Consider the following 19,008-nt stretch of genomic DNA (forward strand, 5'->3'; position numbering starts at 1 on the left):
CGGGCAGAGACGTGGCGGGGCTTGCCCGGCGGGAACGGTGCCGTCAGCGCCAGGGGGGAACCGCAGCGGCCCCGCCGTGCGGGCGTGCGCTCCCGGGGCAGTGCCACCGCGAACACCGCGCCGAGCGCTCAGCGCATCCATCACCCGACTGAACCGGGGGACACGAGCACGGGGCGAGCGGCCACACCAACACCAACGCCCACTCCGGTTCCGCCTCGGGCTTCGGCCCCGACGGCGGTGCCGCCTCCCCGCTCCTCCCTGCCCCGCCCCGCCCCGCCGGGCTGCGCTGCGATCGCTGCGGAGGGAGTTGCCCAGCCCGGGCCAGGGCGGTCCGGAGCGCTCGCCGCGCCGGCTGTCGCCGTTCAGGGACACGCGTGTCCCGCGGTGCCGGCGTGCCGGTCCGCCCGGCGCTCGGCCATGCTGGTGCGGCTGCACGCTCCGCGGGGCTCAGCGCTGCCCGCCCGCCTCCGCCCGCCCGCCCGCCGATAAGCCAAGCCATGACCGCAGCCCCCCAGGGGCCAGATCTCAGCTTTCTGAACGAGGAGGAAGCCAGGGCGATTTTCCAGGTGCTGCAGAGGGACGCGGAGCTCCGGCGGGCAGAGAAGGACAGAGTCAGGTACCGGCTTTCAGCCCCGTCCCGCCGTGCCCATCGCGCCCGTGCGGAGGTGGAGGGCGCGGAACGGGGTTTGCGGAGGGCGCACGGCCCCAGCCCGGCGGTGCGGGGAGACGCTCATCCCGACGGGGAGAGCGGGAAAGGAGGTGGGGAGCGGGAAAGGGGGTGGCGGGGGTGCGCCCCTCGGGGAAGGGTCTGCGCCGGCCAAGGCGGCGTGGGGCTGCGGGGCTGCGCGGCAGGGAGGGCTGAGCTCCCCCGGTGCTGCCGGGGCAGCGGGGAGCGCCAGTGGCTCCCGCCAGCGCTGGCTGCCGCCGGAGCCGTCCGGCCGGGCACCTGGAGCATCGGGACGTTTGGGAAATGCGTGTTGTGACAGAGACGGCTCTGAGTCACGGCTGCGGCTCCCCGTGGCACCTCTCCTTCCCCGGGGAGGAGGAGGAGGCCGCTTCTGTGCTTTACCGTGCCGCTGGCATGGGGTGTGGGCTAAACACCGGTACCCGGGAGACCACGGCGACGGGGAAGTTGTGCCGGACCTTGCAGGGAAACGTAGCAACTCTGCGGCTTTTGAGTCGATCCTGGCAGCTTTTGGAAACAAAGGCAGGCGCTCACCTGCCTGAAAGTTAGTGCACAAGACTCTTGAAAGTGACTTAATTGAATTCTCTCCTCCTTATCAAGATATAGGACACCTCGACCTTGTTTCTAGCTCGTTTTTCTCCTTTGTGCAATCATCAAAGCTATTTGTGTTGATAGTGAAAGCAAAGGTCGAGGAATTAATAGAAATTATGCTGGAAAATGAGCCGTTTATTATTAAAGGTTATAATTTCTTCCCGGAGGTATGAATTTTGGCACATTGTGAAGTAAGAGGCAGTGTCCTCTCAGATTTGCAAGTGGTCACTTTTCACAAGTAATGCTTTCATGTGAGATATAGAGGGAATGTTAATGAGTAACATTTGCTTCAAGTGGATATTTGTACTGTGTATTTTTGATTTCAGTAAAGTGGATTTTATGATGAGCATGGTTAAATATTATGTGTCAACAATGACTTACATCTGAAACTTGTCTTGGTTTTCTGTGGCATGTGCACCTGGACTGAGTTGTTTGGCAATTTTTTCCTTCCATAACTTGGTATTACTTTTCTTTTTCTGATTAATTTCTGTTCCATGTGTCTTATTATTATTACCCTCCCAAAAAGGAAAAATATTTTGCTGGATATAGGGAATTACATAGCTGGAGTGCTATAAGTTTAAAACTAGAGTTTTTGGGACTAAAGCTGAAGCAAATGCATTGAAACTTCCAGTGCCATAGAGAGCCTTGTGAAGCAGTAGCCTGCTTTTGAGCTTGAGGCTTTCACCTACCCCCAAATTCATATTTTTTCTTTGTCTGTGCACTTAGGACTTTGTCAATAGAAAATGTTATGTATGTGAAAGCTGTCAAAATAAACATGGTATAACAGGATGTTTCTGGTGATGCTTTACTGAGATGTAGTCTGTTTAAGTCTCAGCTGAAGAGGCATTTACTAGTTGAGCAGAAGGTAGGTGAAGTATTTATGACCAAGGTGCCATACTGAAAATCTAGGTTAAACCCTGGATCTGTCAAAGGTATGTGTCCTTGGGCAAGTTTCCTAATCTCTCTTGGACCTAATAAAAGTACTTTCTTTCTCACTCCACTTGTCTACCTGGTCCTATTTAGACTGTAAGCTCTTTGGGCCAGAAGACTCTCATCAGGAGCAGACAGGTTCCAGTCTGTGTGTGTGGTGTTGCCCTGTGCTACTATAATCAAAGTAATAACAGTGATCACCCTGGAGGGCCAAATCTTGCAGTTCCTATATGACCACAGTGAGCTTCAGAGGCTCTAAACAAAATTGCATTTGTTCCCCTTTGTCCCATATGCCTGCCTCCTTGCCATTCTTATTACTATTATTTTGATTATTAACTTCATAGACATTTTTTCAGTATAAAAGTTTTTAAAGAATGCCTGAGAACTGTGGCAGCCCACTCCTAGGATATTTTCAAAGTGTGATTTTGAAGCTATTTGATCAATCAATCATCAATCATGATGCTGTCAATCAAACAAGGCATATAGGAGACACTGTGGAATGCAAGGAACAATTTCTTTAGGACTACTCTTTTTGCACAAAGTTAGTGAAGTGAGTTGCCCTTCAAACTGGTCTTGGGCATGGTTTTGGAAAGAGCTAGTTGAAGCTGGGCAGGGCCAGGGAGCAAATCAATAACAACCAGTGGTCAGTAACAAATTGGTAAAGTGTTTTCAGTGACCATCTGTATTTACAATACAGCAGGTTCCTGTATAGACCAATCTAGACTGGAGTGACAGAGGGAATGAAGCATTTGCTGGCAGACCAAAGTCAGGTTCCAATGACTGCACTGATCTTGTCCATACTGTTTGGTGTCATACAAGCAAGCACATAGCTGTCTGCCAGGCTCTTAAAAGATCAATGAAAAATTGAAATTCATTCCCACTTATAAAGTGGGATCTAGAATCCAAAAAAGCAGGAACAAGCTACATTTGTTATACTGAAAAATGTTAGCACCAATTAATTTTGAAAGATGAAATAAGTAATAAAATCAAAATATTAATTCTGACATTCTCTGTGGTTTATTGTGACTTCATCAAATATATCGAGCTTGCAATTATTTCCTGACAAGTACATTTATTTCCTTGTTGCTTACCTGCACTGGGTAGAACTGGATCTCTCTTCATCCAGTCAGCCCATGCCTTTGTGAAATGAAGTGTTTAATGGGGAGATTTTCTGGGGAACAGTTTGTTTTACACAGCCTCTCATCTCCCTTTCTCTTTGTAGCCTTTGTGTAGAGCAGGAACGTGTGAGTTAGGTTGTCAACTGTGCACATTTGTGTAGCTCTCAGCTCTGTTGGTGCTTCCCCTCCTGTTGCTCCTGATGCCCCAGCACATTCTTTGGGAACCGTTGGCCCTTTCTTGGCTCCCTTGGAAGCTTTCAGACCTCTAAGCCTGGCCTGGGACACCTCTCAGGTGTCCCTGAGAGGTGTCCCAGGCCAGTATGAATGGTATGCCCTGTTGGATCTTAATTTATTCTTGCTATGAGCACGGAGCAGAGCTCTTGCTGTGTCCCGGCCTGCTGGTTCCCAGGAGTGCATTTTTTGGGCGGTTCTCTCCTTCCAGTGCCCTCTCGTGGCTCCTCTCAGCTGTGCCTTTGAACAGCCACCACAAACCAGCCCTACCTGCCTCCTTCTCCTTGAAATAAGTTCAGAGAAGCAGCAACAGTCAGCTTTGGTATAACTCATATGGCTGCTCACTGCTATATACACCGAAAATATTTCAGAAACTTATTAATCACGTATATAATAATTTAAAAGGAAAAAAAACCTTACTCATTTTGAACTTGGATAACACTTCCCTTCAGAGTTCTTTGCTCATCCAATCCAGTTTCATTCATAATACCAATTCAAAGAAAATTTCATTTACATGCTAGTGCAGAAGAGAGATGGAATTTAGTGTTTTTATATAAATATACATGCGTTGTTCCATTACAGTATTTGCAGTATTAAGGCAGAAGTCCAACTCAAGTCATTAAATGCTACTTAATAAGCCTGGTTAGTGAAACTGATGATTTTACAGAAGCTTGTGGAAGGAGGTTCCTTGTCACAAATACTTCAGTTACAATTAGATGCCCAGGAGAAGGCAGGGAGGAATACAGCATGTTCGCAGTGCAGTATCCTGTTCAGATGGCTCTCCAAAAATTCAGTTTCTGTAAGAGTGCAATGAATACTTGCACAGGTATTAATATCACAGATCAACTTTCTGTATGTAATGAAATAGGCCTGAAAATCACATATTTGACTAATGGTTTCAAGACTTCAGAGTGCACCCAGCTCATCTTCTTAAGCTTTGTTCTGCAGCTACTGGGGACAGAAATGAAAAAAAAAGAACTGACAGCTAATACTTGTACAGGGACCTCCAGGTCCCAAAGGCCAAACAAACCTGAAGGTGCTTCTCTTTTCTGTCCTTTATTGATGAAGCAAATGGGCAGGATGAAGAGAGGCTGACTGCCTTCCATCTCTTCAGGACAGCAGAGCCTGGCAGGTAGCAGAGGAACTGGCAGTCCCTGTAGGAAGTCTCAGCAGCATTAGGGCATGAAGCTATGGGATACAGAGGTGGAGCTAATGCCTTTTATCTCCAAGGCAGCTCCTCCCTCTGCAGAGTGTAGAGAGGCAGACAGTGCCCAAGCAGGTGTCATTCCAGTCAAGTTTGCATCTCTGATGTCTCATAGTCTGAACACTGGGTGTTGAGATGCACCTCCACCCCTGGAACTGCATCAAGGCCCAGAGAAAGCAGCTGAGATGAGAAGAGCCAGGAGACATGGAGCCAGCTACTTAAAAGAGGCAGCAGGTAGGGGATGGGGCATGGGAACAGGTAGCTGGTACAGTTGCGGGTTGTCCGAAAAGTGAACAGTTGGAAGACAGAGTAGAAGAGTTATGGATAAATAGAAAATGCATGTAAAAGGGCACAAAAGCTCTGTATCCTTTAATAATTTTATTTAGGAGACTTTGCTGTTTTATGTAATGCTCCTATTACAATTGCATGCAATAGTCTTGGGCTGGTTTCGTTCATTAATCCTTGAGAAAAAGGGAAATACTGTTATCTTCACTTACAAAAGAGATACTGAAAATAACTGAGAGACTGAGCCACAGAATAGGGAAATGAAGCTACCTGCCCTAGCAGCAATTTACTTTCTAGATCATGTTTTGAGAACTAAGTATGCATGTATTATTTAAGGATTTGTTCTCTTTTTTTCATCAGGAAGAATGGCAAAAAAAATAATTGCCAGCTCTAGAACATATCTGGCACCTCAGTCACTGTCTCTGAATAGAAACTGAAAAAAAGAGGAAAGGGAAATGGAGTTTGTGGGAGAGGAGAGCACTCATTCCATTTGGTTTAATTTGTTTTGCTCTTTTACAGGTTGGTTTATGCTCTTGGGGGGGGGGGGGGAGGGGGTTTAGGAGATTTATTTTACAGATGACTATGAGAATAGACAGGAGCAAAACAAAGGTTTATTTTAATTTACCCTCAAATTTGAAGATGAAAAGCGCATGAAATTAATTGGGAGGTACAGTCAGCACCACTCAGTGCTCCACTCTTGCTGACCCATTAACAACATTTGAGTGTCGTGGGAAAGATGAGTCCCATCCTTTGACTGTTCTAGACAGTCTCTAAATTAAATCATTTGGACATAGTTACTTGTTACAGGCACACAGCTGTTCTTACTGCCTCATGCAGATCATTTACTGAGTTCATTTGTTGCAAGTAATTCCTTACTGTATTCTCCTGACTGCCATTTATTCTCACAGGTCTGGCAATAGCAGGGGAATACAATCCTGTGTTGGAAATGTATTTTTTCACCTTCTTCTTTTGGGAAGACATTTGTTGCAGAAGTGCAGACATACTCAGTTTTGTATGTATTTGAACATATTCGTGCTTGGTGCTTCAATCACATTTTCTTGCTTACAGTTTGAGGAGTCTGCCATTGCAGGCTTTATTTTGTCATATTCACAGAAGTAGTCCTCTTTACCTTCTTGGAGATCAAGAATAACTTCTTGGGTGTTAGAGATATAGATTTGGGGCTCAACTCCTCATAATTACAAAGAATTTTTAAAAATCAGCTCCAAAGTACATGAGCTGCTTGGATGGGGAGAGCAGACAGGATACCAGGACAGCATTACTTGGGTATATTGTTGTTCCAGTGGAACTCCCCTCCTGAACAAAGCATTAATAAAGAAATTCTTTCATAAGAGATACTCCACCCAGGAATGTTTCAGGGAGCAAGTGTTCTATTGTGTCTCGATGTGGAGGAGATACTATTATTACTTACCACTGATACTGTGCCACCTGTGTGTTTAGTGGTTTGTAAACACTAATGAAAATAGGCCTTTGAAGCCCTGAAGGGCTAATATGCTAAAGAAGTGCCAGTAGAAGCAAAAATGGCAGGGAAGACCGGGACTTAAAAACCTTTACTTGCTTTGGTAAACAATTGCTATCATAAGAATCCCATTTTGAGACTTCCCTTGTTTGAGTGGGGGTACTGTAGCCAAATGCAATTGGTAAGTTGCATACCAAGTTTTTTCCTCATTGTGTTTTTTAATAGTCCTATCTTGTGGTGGGGTCTAGACTCGCAGACTGGGGCTTCACACAGGCTGAGAAGGAGAAGTAGAAATGGCCAGGGGCAAGTAGGCACTGTGTGTGCCATTTTCTCTGTTGGTTTTTACTCTGTCCATCTGGACTAACTAGACCAAAGTCTGTGATGTAACTCCAGTTTTATGCCTACAGAGCAGAGTCTGGACCAGCCTTGCTGCCAGCTCACTGGTCTTGTCCTTTCATAATGAATTAATTTCAGTGTCAGTCCTTTCCTCTAAAGATTTGCACTTGGTGTTTGAGGGCAGGGGGTTTCCTATGGTGTGTGTGGTGGCAGAAGGAGAACCTTTTGAGGTGTATAACATTTGGAATAGCCTGTCAGCAGGGCACTGAATGTATTTCTTCTTTTTTCAGGTTACTGGGTCCATGGTGGCTCCCCACAGGGCTGGCAGGGCAGGGCCTGGCCACCAGGGCCTGTCCCCGGTGACACAGACGGGCACTGCAGTGATGGCCGTGGTGTCATGGCAGGGCTGGGGCCCGGGCCAGGCCGTGGGGCTGAGTCACACTCAGGGCTGGGGTCAGGCCTGCTCACCACAGCCTGCTGCTCACAGGGCAGGCCTGGAATCATGGTGCAGGGTCATGTTCAAGCTGAGCAGTCAGGATAGGGTCAGACCTGGTGACAGTGACTGGGGTCGGCCATGGCCCCATGACAGCCAGGCAGGCCAGGGGTGAGGGGCCGGGCAGGAGGCCGAGTTGGGTGTCAGCCTAGGGGTCAGGGCAGAGGCCATGCACAGATGGAGCTGGGGATGCACCTGGGGCTGTAAGTGGAGCATGGCCCAGCGGGACAGCCTGCGCTGAAAGGCAGCTCCTGGGAAGGAGAGCTCACTCTGCTGAGCCTGTGGCTGTTTTCTTCACAACACCTTTGTCTAAGGACACCCAGCCCTGCTCTGCCTAGGCTGGTCCAGGGCCCAGGCAGCCAAACCCACAGGAGCAGGAAGGACATTCTCAGGGCACTTTCACCCGTGCTCATTCAAACACAGGCTTTCTGCCTTGTCTTTCAGACTGTTGAGACTAATGTTTGCATTTTCATGTGACCAAACAGTGTAAAAGTGAAAATCACAAAGATTATTATTGTTATTATTGAGCTCACTTTCTGATGTCACTAGGGCTGCCAAAAGTAAGATGGTGCTGAAACTGATGAGATTTAAGCAAAGACTTACTGTTAAGTCATAGGCAGACAGTTACCAAGTCCAAGCTTAATGGTAAAAACAGAATTCATTGAACTCTGTCTATATAGATAAATTGACCAGCCTTCAAGAATAAATAGGTCAGACACAGCAGAACAAGCAAGCACTAACTATTGAGTAGACAGTCAATATGGGGAGTTATTCTGGAATAGCTAATGCAGAACAGTCCAATTTTTTTAGGTTTTGTATGATCTTGATCCAATTACAGTCTTGTGCACCTTGTAGGAAGTCTGCACACTTCCCAGGTTTGACTTTCCAACAGTAATGTCTCTATATTCTCAACACCCTCTGTCTCCTCCACAATTCAAGTGCAGAAGTTAAATTAACAATTGACATTAATTGGAATTAGAAATTACCGTTAGATGGAAGACAGCTTTCCCTACTAGGCTAGCAGAGAGTCATTGAGGTGCCTCTATGATGAGAAGAGAATGACTTTCTCATGTTGACAACTTCTACACAGTGTCCCAATGCCTTCAAGTCCTTGCATGTATTTCAGAAATAATAAATTGGTTGTGCCCGTAATTCAAAAAAGTGTTTTGCAGCAGCACATCTGATTCACGTTCAGAGTGTCTGGCGATCTCCCTGTGCCTACTGGCACAGCTGTGCTCTGGTGGTGTGCTCAGGTGACATGTGTCTCATAGGCCTGTGTATCACAAAGGCTGCAGCACCTTCTTTCCCTAGTGTAGCCCAAGGATCTGGAGTTTTGCTGGATTTGGCCCCTGATGTACTTCCAACTCCCACATCCATCCAGACATGCAGCACTTGCACCTCCCACAGATGTGGCTCTCGGCCTGGCTAACAGCTGGGGGCAAAGCTGCTTGGGCTGTGTGTCAGGACTCCAGCTGATGTTCAATGCTTTCTGTCAGATACTGTTTTGATGGCATTTGAAAATTGTTGTGACTATCTGTCTCTTTTTCTTCTCTTAAATTTAGGTTTTGCCAGTGGTTTGTGTGTAGTGAATTTAATTATCCTTTAAAATCTTTTTTCTCTCTGGATCTAGTTTTCAAATCAAGTGGTGTCTGGCCCACTGGAGTTTTGAATTTTGGGCACAGAGACCTCATTTTCTTTTCTGTTCCAGAAATTTAACACAGGACTATCTAAACTAAGGCCTGACCTCTGTTTGGTCTTTCTTGTACTTGTTTTAAATTGACAAATTACATATTTCCTTGGAGCTTACAGTCTGAAAAAATGCACTACTTAAGTATTTAATGCAGGAAATTCATTAAAGCAGGTAGAGAAAAATGGGATTTGTTCTGAGGACATGTGCATATAAAAGTTCACAGGAAATTTATTCCCAATCCTTCTCTGCAGCTAAATTATTATGTTTACACTGTTAACTATAATAAACTGTATTTAAATGTCTGAATTTTAAACTCTTAACTGAAACTATCTTCTTTTTCTCAGTCTTACCTCAGAAATAAATAAATCCATATACTGGTACCATATTAACTGTGAACAAATGCTTCAAAACCACAATAGCCAAGAGTAAGTTATGAAAAGTACAGTATGTTTACACTTTATGGCACATAAATTACATTGAATTTACATTGTTATTGGAATAATCAAGGAACTGTAACTCTTCTACTGGCCATATCTTTGGATTTTTAGATCAGCAGGGGTCTGAGTGGAGAAAGCTGCAGTCAGGAAAAGCTGTAGCACTGTGTCTGGGGTGCTCTGCAGTCTCTTTCTTCATTAGAGACTTGTGTGTTCTTAAATACATATTTATATGTGTATATTTGTGTGTTTTTAATATATGCAAAATTGTACACATGTAAATATAATATTTTAAAGCATTATTATACTAAAATATTTCCATTTCCAGTGGAAGAGTTGTGATAAATTATGAGAGTCTAAGGTACTATAGGAGAGAATCTCTGTGTAAGTATATATTACATACATGTATATAAGCATTACATTTCCAGATGAAAAACACCCACTGTGTCAACTTTTAAAGCTTTCATTAATTCTTATGACCTATTTCCTTAGTTTAAAGCAATGTAAATGAGGCTTTTGTAGTGTTACAGTAACACATAAACTGTGTGCAGGTACACTGACCTGTCCAGAGCTGTGAACTCTGCTCGATGTGGGACTCTGCACAATTATCTGAGATTGCAAAGGTGCATTTCGAGAGCCCTTGGCTTCAGGCTTAGCTCTGTACAGGCAAATGGCCTTTTTGGAGCCTCTCCATTTCAGAACTCTGTCCAGACCCATGGGCCATCGTACACAAACCTGCTTGTAGAGATGAGGATTTGTGCTTAATTTGAAACCGATTCCCCTCCTACAGAATTCTCACCTAGCCTGTGTTTTGTTTCTGGTTTTGGGGTTTTTTTCTTATATTGTTTATTAGGAAAGGTTTTTCATAAAGAAAGTCAAACAATAAGATGAAGAATAGTGTCTGCATTTTATGTCTTTGGAAGGCAGTTAACTTTACAATACATGACTGAGCTGTAAATTACTTGCAATAGATGACTGTCTCTTTGCATGCTATCAATATTTATAAAAGTTCATTGTAATCAACTAGCAGCTCTACCCTGGCAGAGTAAATATGTCTCTGTTAATCATTAGCTTCAGATTTATTGAGAGACCTGATCCTCAGCCTTCCAACCCATCATGTGCTACACATGGTATACATCTTACATTTCCATGTAAGATTTCTGGGACAGAAATTCAGGAGCTCACAACTTATTCCAGTGTTTTTGGACTGAGACTACGTCTATGACTGCAAATAAATCAGAGTCTTTATGTGGAGAATTATATCCATTGCCTCTATTAGCATGTATTAATATTAATAGAAATTCCTATTAATGAAGTAATCTCATTAGAGACATTAATTACTACCATTCAGAAGCTATGTGACACACTTTAAAGATGATAAGTGGGTTTTCTTTCCGTTGCATCATGGGTTTGTTTTGTTATTACCATACAATATTGGTAGGTAGCTTGCAATGTAACACCCTTTTTTTCTAGACTGTCATTTGTAGCCTACAGAGACATTGTAACTAATCGATAAAACATTCACAGAATAGAGCTTTCCCCTGTATTGCATGCATTGTGAAAGGAACTGCGGAGAGTCAGCCCAAGCTGGAGAGTCACCAACAGCTGTGACATTCCTAGTGGTATTCCACCTCATTTGCTCTTAGTGACCAGCTGCCCAAAGGACTAAAAGCTTTCATTTTCTAAGTATGTATAACTGCTAAAAGATCTGTACTTACAGACTTTTCTGTTTGTTCCAGCAGAGCTGAAATTATGTTTTCACTGTAAACCCGGGGTAGCTGCTGAAGAAAGAGTTAAATGTTAAAAGTAATGTCTTGAGGCATTGTTACACCTTGAGATGCATGATTAATCACCCTCAGCTCCCGTGATCTCAGGTTTCAATGCTCTGTTTTGAAAACTTAACTTTTTGAAGGCAGTCATTGAGCTTCTCATTTCAGGGCTTTAACTGAGAGCTTCTGATTCCTGAGCTGCCAGAACAGAGAGGAGTTATGTAGTCAGCATGAGAATTAACCTTTGTTCTTGCCCTTACAACATTTCCTAGTTTTCCATTTCAAAGGAAAGTGTCATTCTTTGCTCTTGCTCAGGAAAGCAGACAAAAGCTGCAAGGTGAAAGGAGTGTTTGACTTGATGAAGGAAAACAGCAGCTAGTGTAAGTCAGTATATTAATTTCACATCATTTAATATGAGAAGCTAATGTTTTGGAGAAAACACAGGTAACTTTTGGTCACTGTACAGATGCTGCCAAAGTTAAAGAATTGTAGACACAAAAGTCATCGTGGTTTATAGAGTAGAAGTATTGAATGTCCATTGGGACTCCAATGTTTCATGTATGCTCATAGTCTCACTGTCTTTGTGGATTGTGTGTAATGAATGCACACAGTGCCACTGGATTAGGCTATCTCAAAGCAGGTGATCAGCTTTAATTTAAATGAATAAATTTGTTGAATAGAGATAGTGTAATAATGTCAGATTTTGTGATTTATTCTACTTTTTAATGAGGAAGAGGAGAGGTGGAAGTGGAAGAGTTTTCCCCATAAGCAGACAAGGTAGAACTTCAGTAAGGGCAGAAAAGATGTTCTACCTTAAACTCACATATTCTCTGACTGTATCCCTGACACACAGAGCAGGCCTTAATGTATAAATCTGATACCTGTTCTCAAAAAAAGTGTTCTAAGGACAAAATTATGTTTCTGTTTGCAAGTATCTGTTTCTGTAGCCCTACTTGCTGTTTAAAGGATACTTCTGACTGCATATCAAATTCATGTGCAGAAGTGATATCTTTGTGTTTTAAGTACTTCTGCCTATTAAATGTAGTCTGGGATGAAAAACTAGAGAAGATTAATTACTTTTCCACTTTCCTCTGCCTTCTGCCTGTTGGTTTTGCACATTACTGGAATTTAGCTACTTAGGGATAATTATGAGCTGGCAACGTCATGCGACCATTAAAGTGGAATTGAAAACATATGCCATACAGTACAGGCCTTCAGGTGAATATTTCTTGGCATTTCCAGTTGCTGCTTTCCACGCAGGGGTGTCACCACTAGGGGACTCTCCCTCCCGCAGCCTGACCTGGTGCCTCTTCAGGAGAGTTGAAGTTCTTCCATTACATTTATTTGTGTCTGGGTCCTGGTCAGTCACAGACACTGAACCCACACTCTTTATTCTGCATTGTTGTGCCACATGCTCGGTGCCCATGCACATCTTTAGTTCTGTTGGTCACATACTCAGATAAATACATCTGAGAGCAACTTAGTGGGTTAGTGAGCATTATAAAATGAATACATAATGACAAAAATGACAGAAGGATGAAAAGGATGAACACTTAGAAAACTAGTATTTCAGGGGAAGAGAAAATTAAATTTGAGCAGCAACAACCTAGCAGGTTAGATTCAACCATTATTGATTGGCAACACATTTTGTTCATCAAAATACAGGAGACCTTGACTTTTCAGAGAATTACTGCAGAAATGCTTCATTTTACATATATCAAATTAAAAAATAAGTGAATTTTCAGTTAGATCTTTTTACATTGTCTTGTAATATGTACAACCAAAACATGGGAGTCTTTTTCCTCTGTGATTCATCTACTTGTGCATAATGTCTTATAGGTAATAATGAGGCTGACTTGGTTCATTTTTATTAGAGACAACAGTAAGAAAGAAAAATAAACAAAACATGCTTTAACCTGAGTAAAAGTATACCAGCTACTAAGAATAAAGACTACTTTAGAAAACAGACCTGTTGTGTGTCTGACGTGCTAGGAAAGAGTGTGTTGACACATTGTTTTTCTTCCTGGTAGGATTAACCTGCCACAGGAGCTTCTCTGGCACCTTGGAAACCAAAATGTTGTTGTTATTGCTATTATACGTTTCTAGGAAATGACAGATAATAATTTTTTTCAAATTATTTCACATGTGGTAGCCTTTGCCTTTCTCAGTAATACTTCATTTCCCTTTTATTTTCTAAATAAAATGATAACTTGGAAGCATGTCTTTAAATTGTTTTCATAAAATTAAAAGGAACTATAAGTAAGAAAATATACTTGTGTATGCATTTGTCCTGGTTTGGGACAAATTTGGAAGGGAACTCCCAAAAGGATGTTCCCTAAAGGGCAAAATTCAGCAGCTCTTCCCCCCCATGTATTCAGGTGATAAACGGCCTTTGAGAAAAGTAGAAAAGTCTGTTTCTTTAACAAGCAAAGTATTCACAAACATGAGAAAATGAAAGATATTAAACGATGGAACCTGTCGCTGTTCTGAAGAGATGGCAGATTCAGAGAGGGTCCTTTGTAGTTCAGAGTCCTTTCTGTGGGTGTGTCCTTGGCTTTCTCTCAGTCTCTCCAGGGCTCGGGTCCGGTGTCCTGGCCGCAGTGCAGCTTGGGGGACCCCTGGATCATAGTCCTGCTGTTCCTGGGCCGAACAATGGCCAAACCATTCCAAAAAAACCCTTCTGGCTTCAGCTAACGAGAGGAAAAACCAGCAAAAATAGCAAGGGAAAACTCCCCATCTGTCTGCAGAGCAGAGAACTCTGAGAGCACTGCTTACCTCTGTGTTTTGAACACAGTTGTGAAAAAAAAATCCACTGTTTTTCCTTCTCCCCTTCTTTGCTGTCAGATCTAGTTTGAGAGGTGCAGAACGTATTTCTGGGCTAAACAGACAAATGGGGATACAATCCAGCATCATAGGGTTGCCCCAGGACAGCGTTTTAGAGCTACTTGAGGCTGTGAAAACAGACAGAGTTTTCTAGAAAAATAGCTGGTCATAGAAGTGATGGAGTTGTACAGTTCACCAGTGCAGCATAATGTATAAAGTGGTAGGAAGGAGGTAAGTTGAAGTAAAAAAAAAAATTGGGAAACAACAGATTCTTTAGCATTGATTTTTAATTGATCTCTAGCCTTTTCTTCCTGACAAAGCAAGGAATATGAACAGAGTAAAGAGAAAAGCTTGGTTTAGGTTACTGCAAGTTATCTGCCCTGCTATATTTTTTGTCTAATGCTTTCAACAGTATTTTTTTTTTTGCAATCCTTTCAGTCTTGTATTTTCAGACACTGAGAGCTTTGATCCAATGAGCGAATTTGATCTGTTTATTCTTCACCTGGTGCAATTTTTCATTCTTTGTAGTTGCTGCTTATCTGTTCTCTTATGAAGTGTGTGGTAAGAGTCTTTAGGGTCAAATCCTGCTCTGCTAAATTCAATAGGAATAATAATTTCTGCTTTTAGCAAAACTGGGATTGAATACTCTGTCCTCTGCAAACAAGTGCTGTCCCCAAATGTCCTATTTGGCAACCCAGTTTCTACTACCCTGAACACATGTTCCTCTTTATATTCAGAGTGAAGATGGTAAGGAAAATGCCTTTCTTCTTACAGTAGCAATTAAAGCTCCTTATTATCCTAACAGGAAGTGGCAGGGGAGGCTGCACATCTATGGACAGTATTTATGGTAACCCACATGAAAGTCTAGAGCACACAAACATTTAGGGTAACTTTTCCCTGGAGATGTCTGTAAGAAATACTGGGACATCCTTGTGCCAATAAGGAAGAGATGTTTTTAAAAACAGTGCAAAGAAGTTGCTCCTGAGTGATTCATTGGTTTAGGCGCTGTATAGAATAATAGATGGGAAAAGATAATGAGCCTGTGAGGTCATTTAGGGTTGCTGCCTGCACTGGTTTGTGGAGCAGTCTCCTGTTAGTAATCCTGGGAATGGATTTGCCTTCAATCCCACAATAGTTTATAGATACTTTTCCCAGTCACAATGATGTTTTCTCCTCTCAAAAGGTAGTGGCTCCAAGTGTACAAAATAGCTGTAGGCAAATGAGGAGTAAGGATGGATGGAGCAGACTTGGAAGCAGGATTAGTACATTTGGTTTAGAGGGCAATAGGTGTTTTGACACTCCTAAGGTGCAGTGTCTCAACACATAATGTGTTACCCAAGTAACAATAGTGCTGCCTCAGAGGCAGGTTCATTGCAATACTGAGTGCAGATAGCATCTCCTGCTGTAATTGTTTCTTGAGATGGGCTTTCCTCCTGGCTCACAACCAGTGTTCATTAGTGTCGTGAGGGGGCAGTAAACTTGACAGAGCAGATATGTAGGGAAATGATGTGGTTTGGCTGGGAGTCATCACGAAGGAGAAATACTTAACAGTCGTGCAATACTGCGACTATGTATCGTGTATCATACTCATTAACTATTATTTGTTACTCAAATAACTACATATATAGGGTTACATATATGCCTCTCTGTGTGTGTAAATATAAATATACACAGGCAGTTTAAAGGATTTATTTGATGAGTTGGACATGACAGCACAATTCAAAAGCAGCATATTCACAGATAAGGACTACATATAATGCCAAGCATGTACCAGTACAGACTTTACAGTGTTTAAGCAATGAAGTCAGTGTTTGTGCACTACTTTAACTCCATTTCTCTGTGCAAGGCGCGTTCGTGCCGTGTCTGGTGTGGTCTATTATAGAGTGATTGTGGGGGGTTTATAGTTCCCTTTGCTGTGGAATGCGTAAATGTGCGGCAAACAGCTGTTTCTCTGTCCGCCCTGTCGCTTCCCGGCCGCGGGCGCTGGGGCGGCGGCGCTGCCCCGGGACGCGCCGGGAGCGGGCGCTGGGCGGTGCTGCCGGCGGCCGCCGCCGGGGGGCGCCAGGGCCCCGCCCGCCGCTGCCCGGGAGCGGCGATCCCAGCGCCGCCTCCCGCGGGAGAAGCGATTCGGCACGGTGGGATCTAAAACCCCGCGGGGATGGATCCTAACAGATGCTCTCCGCTTTTGGGACTTCAGCAGAACTGCCCAGGGCTTGTATCCCGAGCAGTCGCCGTGGCTGCAGCTACTCCCCAAGGAGCTCATGCCCTCCTCTCCGTGCTTTTACTCCTCCCAGTATCTTGGATCCCCTTTGGATCCCCTTTACCGCAGGAGTGAGGTCATGGAGTTGGCTATTGAGAGCACGTTGTTCATCCCCTCCTGTTTCACATCAGTGCTAGGCTGCGTTCCAGGCTGCACAATGCATTTACGGTGTTTAGTCACTCCCATGGTGCGGTAATATCTGCGATGAGTAACATTTTTGCCTTTGTAATAAGTTTATTTGGAATGGCTAGTACTCGTGCATGTGGCTGTGTAATCTTCTTCAAGGGAAATACTCATTTCCCAAAAATGTCTCCCTCCAGCCTTCCTGTCCAGCAGATGCCACCAGATGCATGGTAGGGGCTAGTATGGACAATGAATTCTATAAATTCCAGGTCAAAATATATCCATTTCCAGACTAGATGTTTAATTTTAAGTTTGTTCTGTGAAGTAGTATTGTCTCAGATGAGTTTTTACTTAAATTGATAACTGAAGCAACTTACGTTCTCTGAGAGCATCTGTATTCCTGGACACAGATTTTTACCACTGATTAAGGAGGCAGATTTACATGAAAGCCTCGCTCAAACATTGGTATTACATCTCCAGGCTGTGCACGATGTCTTGTTTTGTTGCCATCAGAATCAGCTGGGGGTGTGGATTTGCTGTATTTGCATCTATACTTTCGACACTAGTGTAATGTAATTTGAAAACAAGTAATTTTCCACGTCCCTTGCACTATTCCCACTCCTTTGCAATTGCACCTTGTTCTTTTCTGTCCAACTAAACAATTCATTCCTATGACCTCTTGGTCTGAAATCTAAACTTGATACTAAATATCTTCTTCAGTTGCAGCCACATGCGTGTAGCTTGCTCAGGCTGCACTTCAGTGTGGCAGAACATTCATATTCATTATTAGCTGCCTCCTTCCATATTGAACACAAGCAGAATCACTATGCATCAAGGAAAGAGGAAAATGTGATAAACTTGTTGAGCATGTTTCATGAATATGAATTCTCAATTTACTGTTCTCCTTTGCATGGAAGATGTGTAGTGGGCACCTCATTGTCAGGGCATCAGTGATCTACCCCTAGAAAATAAAAATAATCTTGTTATTCCTTCTATTTAAATGAGTGAATAAATATCTCAAAGTTTGCTTTATTCAGAGTGTTATTTATTCTAATTTGATTATCGGATCAACTTAATCTTACTTTCAATTTGTTTTAGGATGAGTATGGATTGCCTTATTCTTGCAAGGAAAAAAGATGCACTTCCTCAAGGAAGAGAATAATGCAAGCATATGAGTCATTCACTCAACCTGGTCCCATAATCTCATTTAAATCTCATCTGTTAAACAGGAGAATGCTGCTGTCACTAAAACTTTTATGTGATTGCTATGAATGTATCATGTCTCACTGCCTTTGTAAAAGTCATTATATGTAGAGATATACTGTAAATACTTTAAAGAAAAACAGGGAGAGTTCCTAATGATAACCCTGTTATATCTAAAATGGCTTTTTTTTTTTCCTTTTTAGCAAACTTCTGAAGAGAAAGAAGTCTGAAAAAGGGCTGCAGGGAGTGACTGGAGAATGGTTTGAAGAAATAAAAAGAAGAAAATATCAGAATTACATTGATGTCAATAGAATGTTAAAACCACCATTAGAGCATCAGCTAAGGAAGAGCAAAAACACCAGTGAGTTACATTTGTCCATCTCCTCATCTATATAATAGTGATCACCAAACCAATGTCTTATGGCATATCAAAGTGTAATAGTTAAGGAGTTTCTGAAATTGCACTGAGCTTCTTCTCAAATCATAGTTTTACTAAAGATGTATTTTCAAAATGGGTATGTTTCTTTGAGCAGGTTCTGTTAAAAGCAGAGCTGGGATTCACAACAGAAAATCCCTGATATTTTTATGCTATAGTTAGAATCATAGTATGGCCCAGGTTGGAAGGACATCAGAAGATCTCCAGGTCAGTTTTTCATAGGAAGGGGAACCTGAATGACATTATTTGGCACCGTTTGCAGTCACATCTCTAAACCTCTAGTGATGGGGACTCTACCATGGCCCTGAGGAGGCTGTTCCAGTGATTAATTGTTCTCACTGTAAAAAAAATGTCTTTATTAATCAAAATGAAATTGCTATAATTATAGTAAATACAGTGATAGTTTCCCAATCAAAGCAGTGATGTCTGTATTGTACAAAAAGGTTGTGGTTTAACCCCAGCTGGCAGCAAAGCACTACACAGCCACTCGCTCCCCCACCATGGGAGGGGATGAGAATTGGAGGGCTAACAGTGAATTGATGTAATGACAGTTTATAGATAAAGCAAAAGCCATGCACACAAGCAAAGCAAAGCAAGCATTCATTCACCACTCCCCATGGTCAGGCAGGTGTTCAGCATCTCCAGGGCTCCATCACATGTAACAGTGACTTGAGGAGACAAATGCCATCACTGTGAATGTCCCCCCTTCCCTCTTCTTTCCCTAGATTTTATATGCTGAGTATGATGCTGTATGGTATGGGATATTCATCAGGTATGCTGGCCCCAGCTGTCCCCTCCTGCCTCCTTGTACACCCCCAATCCACTCGCTGATGGGATGGGCTGAGAAGCAGAAAAGCCTTGGCTCTATGTAAACCCTGCTCAGCAGTAAGGAAAACATCCCTGAATTACCAATGACTGTT

At 43.2% G+C, this 19,008-nt stretch overlaps 1 protein-coding gene across 1 annotated transcript in view; it reads left to right on the forward strand.

Moving 5' to 3' along the window:
- The first annotated feature begins 340 nt into the window (after positions 1 to 340).
- The window catches only part of EXPH5 (exophilin 5), a 35,680-nt gene continuing 17,012 nt past the window's right edge, over positions 341 to 19,008 (forward strand). Inside the window, exons 1-2 of the mRNA XM_071434135.1 lie at positions 341 to 616; positions 17,856 to 18,013. Coding sequence (XP_071290236.1) covers positions 498 to 616; positions 17,856 to 18,013 — 277 coding nt within the window. The 5' untranslated portion in view covers positions 341 to 497. The remainder of the gene's footprint in view (positions 617 to 17,855; positions 18,014 to 19,008) is intronic.

The sequence above is a fragment of the Agelaius tricolor genome, unplaced genomic scaffold (assembly GCF_023055355.1).
Source record: "Agelaius tricolor isolate 1412-34295 unplaced genomic scaffold, bAgeTri1.0.p SCAF_9, whole genome shotgun sequence".
Taxonomy (NCBI): Eukaryota; Metazoa; Chordata; class Aves; order Passeriformes; family Icteridae; genus Agelaius; species Agelaius tricolor.